The sequence below is a fragment of the Dryobates pubescens genome, chromosome 9 (assembly GCF_014839835.1).
Source record: "Dryobates pubescens isolate bDryPub1 chromosome 9, bDryPub1.pri, whole genome shotgun sequence".
NCBI lineage: Eukaryota > Metazoa > Chordata > Aves > Piciformes > Picidae > Dryobates > Dryobates pubescens.
In genome coordinates this window covers 16435383-16456097 of record NC_071620.1, presented here as the reverse complement: position 1 = coordinate 16456097, position 20715 = coordinate 16435383, and the positions used below count along the sequence as shown (strand labels likewise).

The 20715-nt window shown below is 42.8% G+C and overlaps 1 protein-coding gene across 5 annotated transcripts in view; it reads left to right on the top strand.

Annotated features, from left to right (window-relative positions):
• The window catches only part of SPIRE1 (spire type actin nucleation factor 1), a 142157-nt gene that overhangs the window by 105504 nt on the left and 15938 nt on the right, over positions 1 to 20715 (top strand). For 3 of the 5 annotated variants that reach the window (XM_054164236.1, XM_054164238.1, XM_054164240.1), the window contains exons 4-9: positions 976 to 1059; positions 3527 to 3691; positions 9095 to 9181; positions 9552 to 9681; positions 13513 to 13554; positions 20552 to 20715. In XM_054164236.1, the coding sequence (XP_054020211.1) occupies positions 976 to 1059; positions 3527 to 3691; positions 9095 to 9181; positions 9552 to 9681; positions 13513 to 13554; positions 20552 to 20715 (672 nt within the window). The remainder of the gene's footprint in view (positions 1 to 975; positions 1060 to 3526; positions 3692 to 9094; positions 9182 to 9551; positions 9682 to 13512; positions 13555 to 20551) is intronic. The other 2 variants (XM_054164237.1, XM_054164241.1) reach the window with 1 other exon arrangement.

Here is a 20715-nt window from a genome sequence, read left to right as displayed (position 1 = left end):
CAGCTGAACTAGTTTGCTGTTGCCATCTGCTGCTGCTTGCCTTTTGGAACAGCACTGATCTTCTCTCCACTTTCACTGCTGTTTGATGGCACAGGTTAACAGACCCTGGATCAGCACCTGCACAGCCTTCACCTACTCCAAGGGTGGTTTCCTCCCTTTTTAAAATGAGGAACGCAACTCTCTGTCATGCAGCTGCACAACTTCTGAGGGAGAAACTGCACCAGTGAGAACCAAGTTGAACAGCAGACTGCTCGGCTGTGGCTCTGGTTTTAGCTCAGCTGATGAATTACAACTGGCAACTGAAAAAAGTTTGTTCAAGCTAAACCAGATCAGCTTTGCTTGGCTTTCCTCAGCTGTTGGCCTGGTATACATTCCTAGCTCCTCCCCACATCTGCCTGTGAAGGACCTCTGCTTCCCCGGTCCCATTCCCTCCCAGATCTACCCTTTAATTCTGGGCAGTCTCCTGCCCTGCCACAGCTGGACTGGACCACAGCTGCACACACCCTAAACAACTGGAAGCCGGGCCACCACCACATCCCATTTCAGAACACCGGCAGCAGAATCCACCTGGGTGGAATCCATGCTCCACACCTTTGTCAACTCCAGCTTTCACCTGAGCTTGAAGCTGTTAGTTGTGAGGGTGCCAGAGCCCTGGCCCAGGCTGCCCAGGGAGGTTGTGGACTCACAGAATCACAGACTAGCAGGACTTGGAAAGGACCTCTGGAGATCATCCATGAAGTCCTTCCATACTCAAAACTTAGAATTTGTTTCCCAGCATTTAAGGTCCACTTTTCAATTGAGAGAAATATTCAAATAGCATTCTGAGTTACTTTTAGAGTATTGCTGTTCAAGTCATGAAACATTCAGCAGAATACCCAAACAATATAATTCAGCAGATGTCAAAAAGTAGGCTGCAGTTTTACTCGAGGGCAATGCTGTCATGCATTTGTTGACTCATTTTCTTTTCATTGGCAGAATCTGAAGAAGATTCAGGAAATGGACAAAGAAGCAAGCGATGAATCCAGTACAGATCTTGATGACTTAAAAAATGCTGACTGGGTAAGATAAGAACTGAATGATGATTCAGCATCATTGCCAGTAGTTGATATTTCTTTATAATGCTTACCTAAAGTTGTTTGGTTTATGTTAAAACCAGTGTCTGTTTTTTTAACGTATCAGTTATTAGTAACTCTTCACAAGTTAGAACCAAATGGAGTCTCAACCTCCCTTCTCAAACAGATGAAACAATGCAAGTATCCCAGGATTAGTTTTCCTTTAGACTGTGTTCATGGAGAAGCTTTTGCAATTTAAAGAGAGAATTTACAGAATCATAGAATCAGTCAGGGTTGGAAGGGACCACAAGGATCGTCCAGTTCCAACCCCCCTGCCATGGGCAGGGACACCCCACACTAGATCAGGCTGGCCAGAGCCTCATCCAGCCTGGGCTTAAACACCTCCAGGGATGGGGCCTCAACCACCTCCCTGGACAACCCATTCCAGGGCTTCACCACTCTCATGGTGAAGAACTTCCTCCTCACATCCAGCCTGAATCTCCCCACCTCCAGCTTCATTCCATTCCCCCTAGTCCTATCACTACCTGATAACCTACGAAGTCCCTCCCCAGCCTTCCTGTGGGCCCTCTTCAGATACTGGAAGGCCACAATAAGGTCACCTCAGAGCCTTCTCTTCTCCAGACTGAACAGCCCCAACTCTTTCAGTCTGTCCTCATAGGAGAGGTGCTCCAGCCCTCTGATCATCCCTGTGGCCCTTCTCTGGACACCTTCCAGCACGTCCATATCCCTCTTGTAATAGGGGCTCCAGAACTGGACGCAGTCCTCCAGGTGGGGTCTCACCAGAGCCGAATAGAGGGGGAGAATCACCTCCCTTGACCTGCTGGCCACACTGCTCCTGATGCAGCCCAGGATCTGATTGGCTTTCTGGGCTGGAAGTGCACACTGAGAGCTCATGTTGAGCTTCTTGTCCACCAGCACCCCCAAGACCTTCTCCTCAGGGCTGCTTTCCAGCTGGTCACGGCCCAGCCTGGATTTGTGCCTGAGATTGCCTCGACACAGATGCAGGACCCTGCATTTGGTCTTGTTGAACCTCATGAGGTTGGCCTGTGCCCACTTCTCCAGTCTGTCCAGGTCCCTCTGGATGGCATCCCTTCCCTCCAGCATGTCTGCTGCACCACACAGCTTGGTGTCATCAGCAAACTTGCTGAGGGTGCACTCAATGCCACTGTCCATGGCACCCACAAAGATGTTGAACAAGCCTGGTCCCAGGACTGATCCCTGAGGGACTCTGCTTGTCACTGGCCTCCACTGGGACATGGACCCATTGACAGCCACTCTTTGGGTGCAGCCATCAAGCCAGTTCTTTACCCATCTAGTGGTCCACCCATCAAACCCATGTGTCACCCGTTTGGGGACCAGGATGTGGTGCGGGACAGTGTCGAAGGCTTGGCTCAGGTCCAGGTAAACGACATCAGTTGCTCACCCCTCATCTATTAACATTGTGACCTGTTCATAGAAGGCCACCAGGTTTGTCAGGCAGGATTTGCCCTTGGTGAAGCCATGCTGATTGTACCCAATCACCTCTTCACTATTCTTCTGAGTCAGTAATGCCTCCAGGAGGATTTATGCAGGTATCATGTTGGCTGCCCTTCAAAGGGGCAGTCAGGCAGTAGGCAGAGTCACCAGCTGAGTCCCTTGCAAAATTTCTGTCTGAAAAACAGCTGTTGAGAAACTTGGAAAGAAAGTTCTGATCCTATGAGAAACAAAGTTTTGGATTCAATTTGTGTTGTTGCACACAATACTAGTCATAAGTCTGGAAACTTTCCTGATGTGCATGCAGTAAACTTGAAATGGAAACACAGATTTATGGTATGAAAATTTGAAATCCTTATTATCTGTTATCTTAAAGATGAACTTGAGGTGAGACTCTGCAGTCCTGCAAGTTGCAGCAAAGTGTTACATTCATGAGGGTTCGAAACAGGCTTGCATTAAATAAAATGGCTTTTGGTTGATGTGTTAAAAATAAAGTACTACATCTGTATGTATTTGCTGGTGCCCTGAAAGGGGAAGGGTTGTAAGGTTGGAAGGGACCTCCAGAGATCATCCAGATCCCACTGCCAAAGCAGGATCTCCTAGGGCAGGCCATACAGGAACACATCCATGTGGGTTTTGAAAGTCTCCAGAGAAGGAGACTCCGCAACCCCTCTGGGCAGCCTGTTTCAGCACTCTATCACCCTCACAGCAAAGAAGTTTCTCCTCATATTGAGGTGGAACTTCCCGTGTTCCAGTTTATCCCCATTGTTCCTTGTCCTATTACTTGGCACCACTGAAAAGAGGCTGGCACCTTCATCTTGACAGCCACCTCTCAGATATTTGTAGATGTGGATAAGATCCCCTTTCAGCCTCTCAAGACCAAACAGCCCCAGTTCTCTCAGTCTTAATGGACAACTTGGTTTGATCTGAAGGGATATTCAAGGGCAAGGTACCAAATAAATTTTCTCTTTTCTCTTCAGGCTCGTTTCTGGGTCCAAGTGATGCGGGATTTACGGAATGGTGTTAAACTCAAGAAAGTCCAAGAGCGTCAGTACAACCCACTCCCAATAGAGTACCAGCTCACACCCTATGAAATGCTGATGGATGACATTAGATCCAAACGCTATACCTTAAGGAAGGTCATGGTAAGGCAAGAGACTCATTAGCGTTTGTCTAATCTGAAATCATCTTTTCCTTTTTTGATCTTCTCTTTTTTCTTTTTTTTTCTGAGAACCTTAAAATGATGATTCCATGTAAACAGTAAATCACAGATTCATAGAATGGGTTGGGTTGGAAGGGACCTTAAAGATCATCTAGTTCAAATCCCCCTACCATGGGCAAGGACACCTTCCACTAGACTAGGTTGCTCAAGGTGTCATCCAACCTTTGTTAGTGAGAAAGCCATGATTCCACCAGAAAAATTCAGACATGGGGAGGGGAGTGGTGGGGAGACAAAACAGACAGAAAGCCTGCAGTTTATTCTATCAGAGATTGTTAGGGAAAAAAATAAAGGAGGGAACATTTGAGACAAATACATGGGGAGCAAATACATGAGTTCTGTTACTGTCCCTGGAGGTGTTAGAGAGGGGATTGGACGTGGCTCTTGGTGCCATGGTCTAGTCGTGAGGTCTGTGGTGACTGGTTGGACTCAATGATCTTTGAGGTCTCTTCCAACCTTGGTGAAACTGTGAATACCTTTTATATATGACCTGAAAGTATTTTCCTAATCAAGATCTGGATGGTATTTACTTGCTGCAGCAGATGTGGCTTAAATGTGAAATGAGTGGGGTAAAAAACATAGCCAGGTGATTATGTTATCTGTCTTTCCACTGACAACCCAGAGAACTGAGCTGAGTGTTCTCACTGTCCCCTGCAAAAGAGGAGCAGCCCCCTCAGGACCTTGATGACTGGGTGCAATCAGGATAGTTTGTTTGAACGGGAATGCCTGGGTTGCTCTTGTCAGACTGGCCTTTAATTCATTGAGCTTCTGTCTCTTCAGAAGAGATTTTCTTCATTATATTGGTAGGTCTTCAAGGCAGATCAGCTGCTTTGCTCATCCAGATTCTCACTGCACACAAAATCCCTACAAGCATCTATTTTTGTCCTGATGTCTCGTTGACTGGGTAGATTGTCCAAAGTGACCTCTGAGCATAAACAGGAACTGGGACTACAACCATCTCCAGGTTCAGTACCTGTAGCACTGCCTGCAATGCAATTACTGGCTAAGCCTGACAACTGTTAATGACATTTGGTTAGAAAAATAATGTTTCTTATTAGATACCTTGCATTCAGTAACTTGCATTCTGCTGCAGTCTGCTTGAACAATTTGCAAAGCATGAACAAAAAGGAGTGCAGTTTGACACAGAATGTGTGGAGCCTGAATTAGGAGAGACCTAATTCTGTGTGGTCTATTCTATTCTATTCTATTCTATTCTATTCTATTTCCAAGATGTAAAATGCCAAGTACTGGGTTTTTTGTAAGCAACTGAGTTTGTTAGTTTCAGTGACGCTGGCATTTCAGTACCTATGAAAATAGCTTCAAATCTGTCATTTCTCTGGCCCCACAAGGCAAGAATTCTTGTTTCTGTGGTTGTTGTGGGAACAAGATAACTTTCATTCTGGCATTTACTAATCTTTAACTATCTTCCTGGAGAGATTTAATAGTATTTTTTTCTCCTGTGGAGCTTTCACTCCCAAAACGTTAGTAATTGTGAGCATTTGTAGAGTTGGCACTTGGAAACTGGGAAATTTAAGAGTTAAATTGCAGGCTTAATGTTTCCTTACAATGCTTAAGTGTTAAGCTACAGCTTTTAATTCCACAGTGATTCACAGTTAGTTCTCTCTCCTGTCACTGCTCCAAGATGTGCACCATTCACTGTATTTCTTGAGCAGTGCTTAGTGAACAGTAACTGACGACTCTTATGTTACTTGTTGCATGGCCATCAGGTCACATCACAGAGGGGCATCTTCAGCTAGATCAGATTGCTCAGAGCCTTGTTCAACCTGACCTAGAATGTCTTCAAGAATGCAACAGTTCCCACCTCTCTGGGCAACCTGGGCCAGAGTTTCACAAGCCTCACTGTAAAAAATTTCTTCCTGAATCTCCCTTCTTTTGGTTTAGCAGGCCCTGTTAAGAAGATTGTCCTCCTCTTTCTTATAAGCACCATTTAAATACTGAAAGGCCACAAGAAGATCTCCCCAGACCCTCCTCTTCTCCAGGCTGAACAACCCCAACTCTTCCAACTTGGTGTCACAGCAGAAACATTCCATCCCTCACATCATTTTCATAACCTCCTCGGGCCCTGTTTCAACAGGTCCATGTCTCTCCTGTGCTGAGGACTCCAGAGGTGAACCCAGCATTTCAGGTGGTGTCTCAGCAGAGTGGAGCAGAGGGACAGAATCCTCTCCCTCAATTTGAATGTCCGTTTTGCCCAGCTGGGCGTTACAAAGTCTTATGGACAGATCTGTTTTCTTATGGACAGATCTTAACTGTAGCAGGTGCTGCTTTCAGCTGCTCTACCCAGAGAACCATCTTTTTTCATTTTTTGCCTTCATCACTTTCCTGCAGACATTTGGAGTAGAGCAGTGAGCTTTACAGTTCCTAATCATGCTTTATGGCAGAGGTAGCACTCTCGTTCTTAATGCTGTCACCTTTGACAGTGACACAACTAAATAACTGAATATCAGTGATAAGTGCTGTGGGTTTTGTGAAAGCCACGTGCAATGTACTTCTTGTTTGGCATCACTGCTTTTAAAGCTCAGGCTTCAGCCAAAGGTTACTAAGCGCCACTTGCAGGGGTTTTTTAATTGCAATTCCACCTTTATGCATTAAAATGGGATGGTAGCAGGTTGTGAGTGAGGAGGTTGATAACACAGTAATTTTTCTGTGCCCTGGCTTCTTAAATCTTTAAATTTCTGGTTGATTTTTTAATAACTACTGGTTATGCTTTTCTACACTGCAAAAACTGGGTTACACACATGAAGATGTAAGATAGTTTGACAGTATTTTGAGTATCTTTCCTATGAAGAAAGGCTGAGACACTTGGGGCTATATAGTCTTGAGAAGAGAAGGCTGAAAGGGGATCTTATCCACATCTATAAATATCTGAGAGGTGGCTGTCAAGATGAAGGTGCCAGCCTCATTTCAGTGGTGCCAAGTAATAGGACAAAGAACAATGGGGATAAACTGGAAGATGGGAAGTTCCACCTCAATATGAGGAGAAACCTCTTTGCTGTGAGGGTGATGGAGTGCTGGAACAGGCTGCCCAGGGAGGTTGTGGAGTCTCCTTCTCTGGAGACTTTCAAAACCCACCTGGATGTGTTCCTGTGTGGCCTGCCCTAGGTGATCCTGCTTTGGCAGTGGGATCTGGATGATCTCTGGAGGTCTATTCCAACCCCTAACATTCTATGATTTATTTAAATACTGTTTTGCGGTTGGGGCCAATTTGGTATGAGAAAAGAAAAAGGTAAAGATAATCTTGTTTGTTTCTCCCACACACGTGTGTCATGGCTACATTTGTGCAATGTATCTCTGATTTAGACTTTAATCAAGAGCCATGACTTTTAATTAATGAAAAGATGCATGTGAAATTGCTCATTATGGAGAGACTTTGAGCAAAGAAATAGATGTAGTGTGAACAGAGAGGATAAAAGCTTCCCTCAAGTGTCTTTCATATCAGTATCTAATTTGAGTGCCAAGTATGAGAATGTCGGTCCTGCCACCAGTGCTCCTGCTCTTGGCTGTGGAACATCCACTTGCTTTGCCACCCGCTCCCCATGTATCCTGTAGAAAATCACTTAAGCAAATCTTACATTTCTCCTTTTCCAATCAAATGGGAATGTTGATACTAATTATACCCTGGTGGCTTTAAGTCAGGGCATAAAGTGCCCTGAGGTGAAAGGCTCAGAGCCATGTATTATTTATTTCCTATTGTCATGCAGAGGGCTGTTCCCCAAGGCTGGAATGATGATTATCAGTTGACAAAATGGCTGTTTTGATGGTAATAAGTCTCTACTTCAGCTATTAACTTTGACATCTGATGAACAGTAACCCCAGGAAGAGAGACTTCCCATTTCATTAATAATCCCACAAAACATGCTGGCCTCAAAAAAGTGCTCAGGCTTTAAACAGAAGAAGTCAATCACACCACTGTAAATATTACTGTCCTCATCAAGAAGTGTCAAATCACCCTTTAGTATAAACCTTTTCCATTTTAATTTTTCTGAGCTAATTTTAGGAAGCTGATGTGTTTTGCAGGGTTTATCAGCTTGGTATTCTGTGCCAAGCTGTGTGACATTCATTCTAGGCAAGCTAAGGGAGTGGTGGTGGGGAACAAAGGGAACTTGGACAGCGTCCCTCCGGAAAGTGTGCCCAAGAATGCAATGAAATGTTCCCCAGGAGGGACTCTGCATCCATTTCCTTATCTGGGAAGGGCAGAATCTTCCCTAAGGGGCTGACTGGAATGTGTCCAGAGAAGGACCATAAGGATGATCAGAGGGCTGGAGCACCTCTGATAGAGAAGAGGCTGAGAGTTGGAATTGTTCAATTTAGAGAAGCGAAAGCTCCAAGGAGACTTTATTGTGGCCTTCTAGTATCTGAAGGGGGCCTACAAGAAAGCTGGTGAGGGACTTTTTAGAGTGTCAGGTAGTGATAGGATTAACCTAGAGGAGGGTAGATTTAGGTTAGACATTAGGAAGAAGTTCTTCACCATAAGGGTGGTGAGGCACTGCAGCAGGTTGCCCAAAGAGGTGGTGGAAGCCCCATCCCTGGAAGTTGTTAAGGCCAGGCTGGATGTGGCTCTGGGCAATGTGATCTAGTGGAAGTGTTCCTGCCTATGGCAGGAGGGATGGAACTGGATGATCCTTGAAATCTCTTCCAATCCTGATAATTCTACCATTTCCTGTTGTCCTGTCACTTGCTACTTGGGAGAAGGGACCAATCCAACCTTGCCTTCCAGCCAGTTGTAGAGAATAAGGGTTCCTCTGAGCCTCCTCTCTAGGCTAAACAACTCCAGATCCCTCAACCATTCCTCATAACATCTGTGCTCTAGACCCTTCAGATGGTAAAGAGATCAAGAAAACTGGGGCCCTTAAAAAGCACCCATGTTCCCTCAGGAGCTAAAAACATAGCATCAGAGACTGTAAAGGTTGGCAGTGAGATATGGTTCAAATTGATGTTCTTAAAAATGGTGTTGGCAGCTTTTCCTCAAAGGAAGATGCTTTCTTATCTGCATTCTCTCCATGGACACAATTGTATCCTTGACATTCAATTTAATCATTCCAAAATCCTACATGTTGCTGATTAAAGCTGCTGCATTTGTGATTGTTGTGCAGCTGTCTGCAAAGCTGAAAAACTGTTACCTGCATTTTGCTTGTGCTCTGCATATGGATTGTTGCTGTGCACAGGACCACAGAGTGTGGTTTTCTGGTGCAGGTGTCAGAACACTGCAAGCACTGTCAGGGTTGCTGTGAGTTTTCAGTTGACCTCATCATCTGCATGATTATGAATCCAGACCACAGAAATACATCTTTTGCTGTCTCTTTTCCAGGTCAATGGTGACATTCCACCTCGATTAAAAAAGAGTGCCCATGAAATAATCCTGGATTTCATCCGATCCCGACCTCCATTAAATCCTGTATGTAATCCAGTGGGCTTCATTCCTAACCAAAATGTGGCATTTAAAAGCACGTTTGTGTCCAGGGAATATGTTAAGTATTACATTTTCTGATATGGGCTTTCAAAATATTGTTGGCTGTATATAGAACATAATCTCTTAAAAGAACTGTGTGGAATATCTTGCACCCTCCCATTAACTGTTGCTTTTCCCATCAGCCTTTTATCTTTGGGAAATCACGATGAATTGGGGGGCAACACAATCCTCTTTCCAGTTTATAGCTGAGTGTGTGTAAAATCAGACCACAGGGCTCCACACTTTTTCCCTCAAAACCCTGTGAAATCTCCTTTAGCACTGTTTGATGTAAATTTGATTATCTTCATTTCCTGAGGCCTCAGCAAGAAAACTGAAACCAACCCCACCACGGCCACGTAGCCTTCATGAAAGGATACTGGAGGAAATCAAGTCAGAGAGGAAGCTACGTCCAGTCTCCCCCGATGAGATACGGCGCAGCAGGCTGGGTAAGCACACTCCTGGTTTTTACCTGCAGTATCCACAGCAAACTTCCCACGTAAGAAGCAGCAATTTTAGTGATGGGCTGTGCAGATGTCAAGGAAAGTAAAATGATTCTTGTCTCTTCAGATAAAGAACCTACAGGCTTTGCTAGGGTTATGCATTTGTTGTGCTAAGTTGTACTTTAAAACAAGATCCTGTATGGGTCAGTTTGATTCCCTTCAAGTTTTTAATGTCAGTATTAGATTAATTCAATGGCATTATTTTGCTTGTTGCACATGAACAATTAAAATGACAGGCTGAAAGACTTTGGGCTGTTCAGCCTGGAGAAGAGACGGCTCTGGGGAGACCTTATAGCTACATTTCAGTATCTGAAGACCACCTACAGGAAGGCTGGGGGAGGACTGTTCGGAAGGGCTTGTGGTAATAGGATGAGGGCAACGGGTTTGAAATTGGAGCAAAGGAGATTTAGGTTGGACATAAGGAGGACGTTCTGCACAACGAGGATGGTGAAATACTGGATCAGGATGCCCAGGGATGTGGTTGAGGTCTTGTCCCTAGAGACATTCAAGATCAGACTTGATGTGGCCCTGGGCAGCCTTATCTACTTATAGGTGTCCCTGCTGACTGCAGGGGGTTTGGACAAGATGACCTTTGAGGGTCCCTTCAAACCCAATGCAATCTGTGAATTGCTTCTCCCCAGAGCACTATTCCTTACTTATCTGCAAGTATTCTTTGCATGTCTGTCTTGATTAATTTTGTTCTCTTTGTTTCCTATTATTAGCATCATCAGCTTGCTCATTTTAATATGAAACCTGTTTTTGTCTGCTGAATCTTTTGCTTCTAAATCTAAATCTTTGCTTCATTGTCTGTGTTGTGGAACCTGTGATTGAATGTATTTTGAGGGGGCAAATAACTCAGGCTTGCACTGCACTGCATATTCAAGTTATTCAAGTATTGTGCTCTCCCAGTGCTCACCAATTGACATTGGTTCAATAGTTCTGATGACAGAAGCTTGCCCAATGTAGCCTTACATTGTGACTCCCTTTGCTTTAAGAGCATGGGGTTTTATCTGTATCAGAAAAGCTGAGCTAGCTGGATTTTTCAAGGGCAAAAGTGGCTTGTTAAGGCTGAAAAACATGAAATAACTCATCTATGTACTCTCTCTAACTGCCTTATGCAAAATATTTGTGTTTGCACACGTGCTTAAAGGCTCTCATCCAGATTTCGAGTTGATTGTGACAACCCATTGTATCCAGAGAAAAACAATTTCATCAGACTTGCTTTGTTGCATTGTTTTTGAAGTGCTCAGCAGAGTTTGCTGACTGCTTGGGTGCATTTTTCAAAGCATGGTGTTTTGTATATTGTTTTTTGGGGGGCCTTCCAGGTTTTGATTTGGATTGGGTTTATGTTTGCTGCTTCAATTAATGTTTCTAATAGGCCTAGATATTTTTCCAGATGAAGAAAGCCTGTAAAAACACTGAATGAGTCCTTCTTTTTTTCTCAAACATTCAGTTTCAATATTTTAAATGTTCTCCATCTGGGACCTATCATTTTCTCTCAGGGACAGCAAATTTGATCTAGTAGATCTTTAATACTTCTCACTGACAAAATGACTCATTTAATAAACAGTTTCTAAAAAGGATGTTACATTTTGGTGTATTACTCATTAGGATTTCCTGGGCTCATTTCAGGGCATGGCCTCCAATGAGGGAGGCCTGTCTTCCATCAAGTCTTCATTTTTTGTTAAAGAATTTAATTTCTGAGGTCTGAAACTGTGGTAATTCCTCTTCAGTCAGTGAACTGTTCAAACTAAAAGCCATATTATTGGAGGTGTAAAAAGGGATGCACGCAAGTTTCATTTCCCAAGTGTTTATTTGCTGCTGGCATAAAGGAGAAGAAAGAGCAGAGGCCTTCAAGATCAATTTTTTCTTATGTCAAAAAATGAGATTTTGTTCTTTCTCACAATGAAATGATTGTTCCTTCTGAAATTCCTCTTAGAATAAAATGTGTTTGTGCAGAATTGGGAGTGAAATGATGCTAGTGATAACTACTGAACATAATTTAGTGTAACTGTGTGTAAGGTAATGAGGTTTAAGGATTATAAATCTAAGTAGAAACACCATGTGAGGCACTGGCACCATCTGGACAGAAATATTTTTTATTAAAAAGAAGAAGAGAAGCAAAAAAAGAGCACTGAAGTGAAATGTTTGGGACTATAAGGTACATTACACATGTGCCAGAATTATTCCTTGTTGCTCAAGAGCACAACTGTTCTTGAAGTGAGGGGAGTTGTATTGCTGCAGTTCCTCCTCTGTGATCTGGGTGGACCTAGGCCATGTGTTTCCCAGCAGCCACAAGATTTGTCCATCTGCTCTGCCCATGCATGCAAGTAAGATCTTCTCTACCTTGAACTGCCACAGAGAAAAGCCAGCATGTGGCTGGGCACTCAGTCTAAAACTTCTTTGAGAATGGTAATTTAATCTTGGTGGCAGTTCGCACAAAGGGAGAGGATTAAGTGGAGGAATTGGAGTGAGCTTTCAAATGACCTAAACTCATCAGAGTAAGCTATCGAGACAAACACAGCCTCAAGCTACATGTCCTTCTAATTAAAAGCATGAATTTGTGGCTCAAGCAAGTTGAGCTAATGGAGCTTGGAGTGGTTTTATCAACCTTTAGTCAGGACTCAGCATTAGTGATAACACCCTTATGCTTTAAAATGCATTTGCCTTTATGCTAAGTTTGGACAAGGACTGTATCTGTAGCTCTTGTCTGGGGCTGATGTTGTGTAGTTAATGACCTGTGGGAAAAATACCCACAGTTCATTTACTCTGACTCAGCCAACCAACACCTACTGCACAGATTTATTCTCATGAGCAAAACTTGTCCCAGCACCTTGTTTTTCACCATCTTTTAAAGCAGTGGTATGTGCGGCTGCCAGGCCTTCTCATACCCACTTGCACATTATCACCTAAGTAAACCAGATCAGCAGATGTCAGTTTTGATGTGTTCTGGTGAATTCTTATCGCTGGGCTCAGCCTGTTTGTTTGGATTAGTGCACTGAAATTTTGGGTTCAGTCGAGAGGTATTTGGAGTGTCGCTCCCTGAATTACACTGTTGAATTGGAAATAAAGGTAGGTCTTTCCAGACATAAAGAACATCTGAGCACTTTCTTATCTAGGAATAAAATGGTTAGAGGCCCAGAAACAAGAGGATAATATTATGGATAGATTTTAAAGGCTAAATCCACCTAAGGTTTTTGAAAGGAACAGGAATTGACACAAATCACACTGTGTTTGGCCTTTTGTTCCATCCTCTTCAAGCAAACTACTGCTCAAGCTTAGCTTGAGTGTCTCTCTTTATTAGTTTAATTATAATCATTGCAGATTATGCTTAAAAAAATTAGAAATATCTTTATTTCAGGTCACTGAAAGTTGTGTGAAATGTGGCTTTGCACTTTCAACTTTTTTCCCACCTTTTTCTCTGTCTTTCTTTCCCCTCTCTTTCTTCTCTCTCCTTTCCCTCTTTTTATGGCATTTTAATTTAAAATACTCCCATTTTAAGATACTTGCACTTTGATTTATTGAATTCTCCAAATCTCATGTTACAATTGTACAAATATATTTATGATTGCTCTGTTTACAAGTCCCATTTATGCTACTGTAGTCTGAGCTTTACTACAGTAAAGCAATATAGCATTGCTGACACATTTTGGATTTAGGCAGCAGAATCCAAAACGTCTCAAATAGAATTAATCTTTTGTTTCCCTTACCCCTCTGCTTTCCTAACAGCTAAATTGTTTTCTTTTTGTTGTTTTTTTGTTCTTTTTTTTTTTGCAGCAATCCGACCACTTAGCATGTCTTACAGTTTTGACTTGTCAGGTAAAAGGTGCAGCAACACCTGACGTGGTTTTTGTGTTTATTGTGACATTTGTTCCATCTGTTTGTTGAATTCCCATGTAAGAAAGAAACTTGAAGGGATTCTTCCATGATATGGTCAGTGAAAATAAAAAAGAAAATAAATTACTTATCCATACTTACATTTCCCATGCCACAAAAGGATGCCAAGGTATACATGACGGGCAAAAAATGAGACTCAGACAAACGGATTGCAAAAGTGGTGGAAAGTTTAAATGGGAAAGCAGTGAATGTTTTACAGAGAACCACAAGCACAGTGACAAAAGACATCCCCAAGCATACCCAAAGCATCCCATCCCCACCTGAGGGTACACCCAAAACCTCCAGGGCTCTTTCTTCCCCTCCACCCCACCCCCCACCCACCCCGTTAGGCTAATCTCAGCTGGCCAGATCTGAGATTGCCCTTCCCCCCGGCCTTGGGCCGAACCAGGCCCAAGAGGCTGTGAGACAGCTCCCCCCATTACCAGACAGCAGTGAGGGAAGAAAGAGGAAGTGCAGGACTTCACAGGTAAATGTATAGGGAGCAGGACATTATGGGATGAAATATGCAGCTTCTCATGTCCACCCACTGGGCTGGACCTTCAGGACACTGGAGGCATGCCTTTATGTGGCCACAGCAGGGGCACCTGGCCCAAACTGCTACAGTATAGGAAATAACTATGTTCCACCTGAAATAGAGTGCTGGAAATCTCTTTAAATAAATAACCAAAATAAGGCAGCCCAGAGTTATTCCGGACTCTAGAAGGGATTGCAGAATGCATGTCAGTGCCTCACCTTTCTCTCCCAATACACAAGGATCGAACCCCACACAACTAAGACCATGACCAACCAATCAATGCAAAGATCGAACCTCACAGTCCCCAGCAATTCCCCTTGTGAAAGCCAAATATTACAATTTCTCACATACCACATTTAAAGTTTCCTCTTGTGAGCCAGTAGTTAGGACATTCAGTAACTAACTGTAGGAACATGTTCTACTTCTTGATGCTGGAACATGTCATCCAGGAAGGTGCTAGAAGCCCCATCCCTGAAGGTTTTTAAGGCCAGGCTGAATGGGGGTCTGAGTAGTATGAGGCGTCCCTGCCCATGGCAGAGAGGTTGGAACTTGATGATCCTTGAGGTCCCTTCCAACCCTGACAATTCTATGATTCTATGATTCCAAGACAGCAACATCAGACAGATTTTATACCTATGAGCCAGAAAATAAATTCATTCCTCCTTCATTGTACAGCAACCTTCCAGGATGCTCAGGTCTAAAACCTCCATCACTGAGGTTGGAAATATTCACTATTAGTCTCAGAAGAGATCTGTTACATTGGCTCTTCCTCCTTCTCCCCAAGCTCCCCTTCAAGCATGTGATTCCCTTTCCTCTTCTGTGCCAGTCCTGCTCATTTACTCACAAGATGACCTGGTTAAACTCACATAAGCCAGGAACAGGCTATGTATTTTTTTTAACCAGGTTGGTTTTCTGCTTTTTAGTGTTTTAAACCTGCTCACTTATCTGATCAGATGATCAGAGAGCTTGCTGAGGGCCAGGGATGAGCATGGGTGGATGGGAGGAACAGGCTCTCCCCATCAAAGGTGGTGGCAAGCTGTTGATCCAGCTCAAACCCTTTTGTGAAACCTTACACTCATGGCATATTGTACATCTGCCTGATGGCATACGCATTATATATGTACTTGGTGTCATGTTTTAATCCCCTGAAAGCTGAAGGGTCCCCAGGGGGCTCAGGTAACAAAACAAACAGGCAAACTTCGGTTTTCAGAAAGTCTTGCTACTTTCAGATAGGCCAAAAGTTCTTTCAGGTTGAAGACTAAACCTTAATGTGCCAGCGACCAGCAAAAGGTGAATGTTCAGACCTGTCCTTCTACGTGTGTCTTGTCTGCTTCTTCTTTTGCTTTTTATTTGTCAGACTCCTGAGACATCCTCGTTTGTTTAAATCCAGACAAGATTTTGTCAAAGCTCCCTTCACGATCCATTAATTCATTGCCATCATGTTTTGGTTGCAAAGAAGTACCTTCATAGCAATCTGTACCCTATTTGAATTTGCTCTTTTTGACTGACCACTGAAGAACTCTTCTTGTTTTCTTTATCCATCTTCCAAATGTGATTGGTTTTGTTTTTCAAGTTGTGGTTCTCAGCAAGTAGTATGATATGGCAAGACTGAGTGATCTGATAAATTGCCTTTAGAAGTAAACTCTAGATGATTAATAAAACATTCCAGTTAGATGTGAGGCAGCAGATGAGCAGCACGAATGACTGAGATGGGTTGGGATATTGATAGGAGGCAGATAAGCAGAAGTTTTGAATGTTGTTGCTCTGTGTGCTTTTCCTCTTAGCATTGTTTTGAAGGTGGGGAAACTATGCTGTGCTTTCATCACTCTTTCTACACACTTGCTTTTTCACTGCTTTCATTGCTCTCTGCTTGATGGAACTGCTGTTGTGAAAACACAAACCAGCTGAAAAACTAAAGTGTTTCCTACCCAGTGCTAAAGGGCAGGTGCAAGCTTTTATTGTGCTTGCTCTGTGACTGGGATGATGCAGACCAATTCTGAGAGGACTTCTGCTGGCATCAAGACTGTGTAGTTGGTATGCCACACTGCAGCTCCACTCACCTCCCTGCTGTTATTCTGAAAGGGAGAGGAGGACCTCATTTTACATTGCTGGTTCCTACTGGTAGAATAGAAGGAACAAGCAGTAATGACCTGTAATAAGTGAGGGTAGTCTGAGTATCAACTAAAGACCAGAGTAGTCATTGCCCACTTCCTCTAACAGAAAAAATAGCTTAAAAGTAGCTTCATTTTAAAGCAGTGTGTTGAATGCAGCTCACAAGATCAGCCATTCCCATTCTTAACATTCAAGTTCCTACCCCAATGCTGTGTGCTTTGAAGCTGTTGCTTCAGAAACAGTTTGTACATTTTGGAGGTGGGGGGGTGCAGGAAGAGAAGCCAAAGGAGACATGATTTCAGTCCAGATTTCACAGGGATTATTGCTGTAAAGTGATGTGTATCACTGTTAGTGTTACACAATCTATGCCTCAGACCAGTGTGAGGAGGGAACTTTATCAGGTCCTGGTAATCTCTTAATTTAAATGACACAACAATAAATGTGATGCAAACACCAGGAAAAGACTGGCAGTTTGCTTTACCAATTTCTTAGTTCTGGAGCAGCACATTGTTTTTCCATTATTCATTATATAACCTTTTCAAGTGTATTATCATAGCTAGCAAAAAGTAAACCTATTAATTCTGCGAACCCCTTGTAACCTTCTTTTAAACTTCAAAACCAGCAAGTTTGTCCTCAAATGTGCTGTATAGAACAAAATTCAGGTTTCTGTTGTTATTATTTGCCAAGGAGAGCTGGTGAGGAGGCAGACATCATCTGGTTATATGCCTGCTGTGGTTTCCATGTCATCTGTGGTCTGCTTAATCCCTTCTTTCATAAGAGTCATAATCTTGCCTGTAAATAAAGGCTCATTTCATATTATCCTAGGGTGGAGTTTTTGGTCTCCCTCTTCTTAATGCAACTCAGGGAAGGACAGCACAAATATCAAGTAATCAAATCCAGGCCTTCCCTTCTTCCATTTGTTTGTTGCAATGATAGTTTACGAGAAACTCCAAAGAAACCAAAAACATTCATCCAGTTTGCAGGTGCTGATGGTTGTGCTTGCTGCCTGAGAAGAGGGAGAAATGAGACCCTCCCAGGGTGTCTGACTCTAATAACATCTTAACCCCTCTCTCTTATTAGCACAAACCTTTTTAAATATCATTTGAATCATCCTCAAAACATTTAGGTTTTCTATTAAACTAGGAGTTGTGAACTACTATCCATTTAAAAATAAAAAGATAGAATTAGAGGTTTGTTTCAAAGAGCTGGCCATTAATTTTTTTCTGTCAGATTCATTTTGGTAAGCATTAGTCCATGGTTTGTTTCTGACTTGTTTACCCTGACTAATTTTATCTTGTTTATGATGATGTACAATTATCTGTCACCTAGTAATGCTTCCTAGTAAATGCTACCTAGTAATGCAGGTACATCATTAAAATAGCTTCAAGTAATAATTTGCTACCAAATTCTGGGTTTCATTTTGGAACCAGATATCATTTTTTTTAAACTAAACTGTAAAGTTTCATGAGCCTTTCCTTAAATTATGATCATCCATTTGTTCATGTATATCCAGTACTGTAAGTGCAGGAAACATGGTCTCAACTTGGGCACTATTGACCAACCATTTTATAAATAATTTTACTTTTGGGGGAGTTTGATAGGTTTGTTTGTTTGTTTCAATTCTTCAGTGCTTGCCAGTTCTAAAAACTCCCTGGTGTGGTTTTTATTTTTCCTTTAGAGGTGGTAAATGACATTTCCCACTGAAGGGTCCTTCAAAACAAATGCTATTTTGGATTAGCTTCTTGGTTCACCTAAAACTTCTCTGGTGTTTCAAGAAGACTTATAAAACAGTATATGAACAATACAACAATATGTCTGAACAGCTTTTAGATGTGTGAACAGCTCTCACATGTTATTTAAAGTCACATTAGTCTTTAGAGATAGTGATTGGCTCTATAAATTACTTCCAGAATCCATCAGAAATTTCCAGTTCTAAAGCCTAAAGAAATTTAGCCTAAATTCTTATGAAACAAAATATGCACGCACACACACACTTATGTGTATATATATATATAAAAGCATCAACAAACCCGACAGAAAACAGCCTGTGGTGCGCCCTGGATATCAGTTCCATCACCTCCCATAGTGCTGGGGGATGTCTGGTGGGTGTCCCCTCCTCTTTCTTGTCCCCAGCTCTATCATGTGATTTGGGTTTTTTTGGAGGGAGTGCAGTACTGTTGGCCTTCCCATCATTTATTCTCCCAGTGAGTCCAACAGTACTTAGAGGCTATTCTTCACACTCCCAACCAGGAGGCAGGGAGGTCACTACCCAAGAAGTTTTGGGGAGAAGGGACACCACCTCTCGCTGTTGTGCTGATGGTGCAGGGGCTGCTTTATTGGATGGTCCGCTCAGGAACTGCCCTGTGCCACCAAAACACAAATCAAAAGTTTTGCTCATTTGGGAAACCCTGAGCTTCTTCAGTCAGCTGCATGCCAGCTAATTATGAGTTCTGAAACAGTGGTATTGGCAGCAGGGAGGGGTTTTTGGTTTGCTGTTGTCACTTTCTGGGATGGCATTGAGTGGCTGTTAGAGCCGGAATGTATTTGATGTGGAGGACGCCTGTGCTGTACTCACAGCAATCCAGGAGAAGAAAAACAACCCCATGACCTGTAAGCCATGGTGCTAGTCAGGACACCCATTAGCAAAGCCTTTGAAGATAGGAACTAAGGGTTAGAGAGTCTAAGTCTTTGATTGAAGCTCTTTGTAGGGAGGACCCAAAGGCAATAATAGGACTGCGCTACACAGATTCATGGGCTTGGAATGTCTCCATGACTTTAATAGTCCAAATCATCACCTTTTCTGATACACCCAGTGGAAAGTATGGTTTACAGAGGGACTATAATATAATACATCCTCTGTCCTTCCTGCCCACTTTCCAGCATTTAACAACAACCCAATTAATTCTTTAAAATATATATTGATTTAACTTAGTCCTTTCCTTTTCAGTAGGTGCTCTGGTGAGAATGTTGTAAACCAGACCTACTACTGCAGCTGAGGCTTTGCCTAGACTGTGTAGTTTTAATTTTCCTACTACAAGAATGACTTTTACCCATGTGTGTTCTGGCAGCGGTGACTGTGTCTGTTTGTACCAGGGCAGCTGTGTAAGTAACTCCAAACCATGTGTGAGTGCTTACATTGGTGGCACTGGGAATACCTGGGTGATACTGTTTCTGTGTCATAGTCCTCCTGGTAACCTAAGGTATGAGGCATCTGACCTTCTGTGCCTCTTTTCACCATGTATAAAAATGGGAATAATAACTCATCATTACCCTAGACTTAAATACCAGGAGGTACTTTGTCATTACAAGCCTGGGGAGGGAGTCCTATAATTACATGGGTAGAAAAATCCATTTGCAGAAAGAGCAGTTGCTTAGGCATGCATGCAAATGGGAGATTAGAAGCTTCTCTTCTTTGTCCCTCCAACATAATTTTCTTTGGATTGGAGTACTGCACTTTGTACTTTTACAGGGATAAAACTAATTTATCAGACCAAACTCTAAGCTTTCCTAAAATATCAAAGCCTAGGTCATTATCTTAATTTCTAGGCTAGGCTACGCACAGCAGACCCAAGGTTTACATTATCCAAGCTGCATCTTCATTGCATGCTGGCAGAAATCCTGAGTAATTTACTTAGTGGAGTTGCATCCTCGTAAAACTCAGGTAAATGAAAGCAGAGCTGGAGCCTCATGTTTCAGCCTCTGACATGAAGGTTTGACATCACAGACCTATGTTTAGTACAAATGACCGTGCAAGCCTAAGAATTCTGCATATTTTTGATGGGCGCTAGTTAGTTAGCTCATTTTCATTCCTCTTCTCTCTGCTGCAGAATAGAGTGTAGTTCTGTCCTCACAGGATAAAGCTAGGGTTACTACATTCCAAACCTCCTCATTTCTGGGTGCTGTAGTCTGCAGATTCACTGGAAACCCACTTGTCCAGATGGAATTGTGCATTCTTCTGGTACTTGCTATGTAGATAATTGCAGAGTAAGTTGAAGGACAAAAACTTTCAGGTATAACACAGGATCTTTATTTAAAGTCCACTGCTGCTGGTCTGAGGTTGGTATTCAGTTTTGTGCACGCTGCTTTTCCCACTGCTTTCATTCTTTCATAATGCTTCTGTAGCACAAGCCACTGCCTGTAGTTCTCTGGGCAATGTATTGCTAAAGCCAAACAATTGCACACGTCTATCACAATTATTTGCTTTCCTTTTGCGTGTATTGCCTTGACAGTAAGGCTTCAGAAGGCAAAATAAAAACTGGGTCCAAACACCAATTGCTCTGTTTCTTTTGCTAGATGTGCCTACGCCAGAAGCTGGAAGAAAATTAGTGGATGCCTCTGTAGCGAACGGTGGCCTGGCACCACAAGGAAAGCAGAATGGGGCCACACAAGTGACAGTGCAACGCAAGAGGCTCCTTAAGGCTCCCACGTTGGCTGAACTTGACAGCTCAGATTCTGAG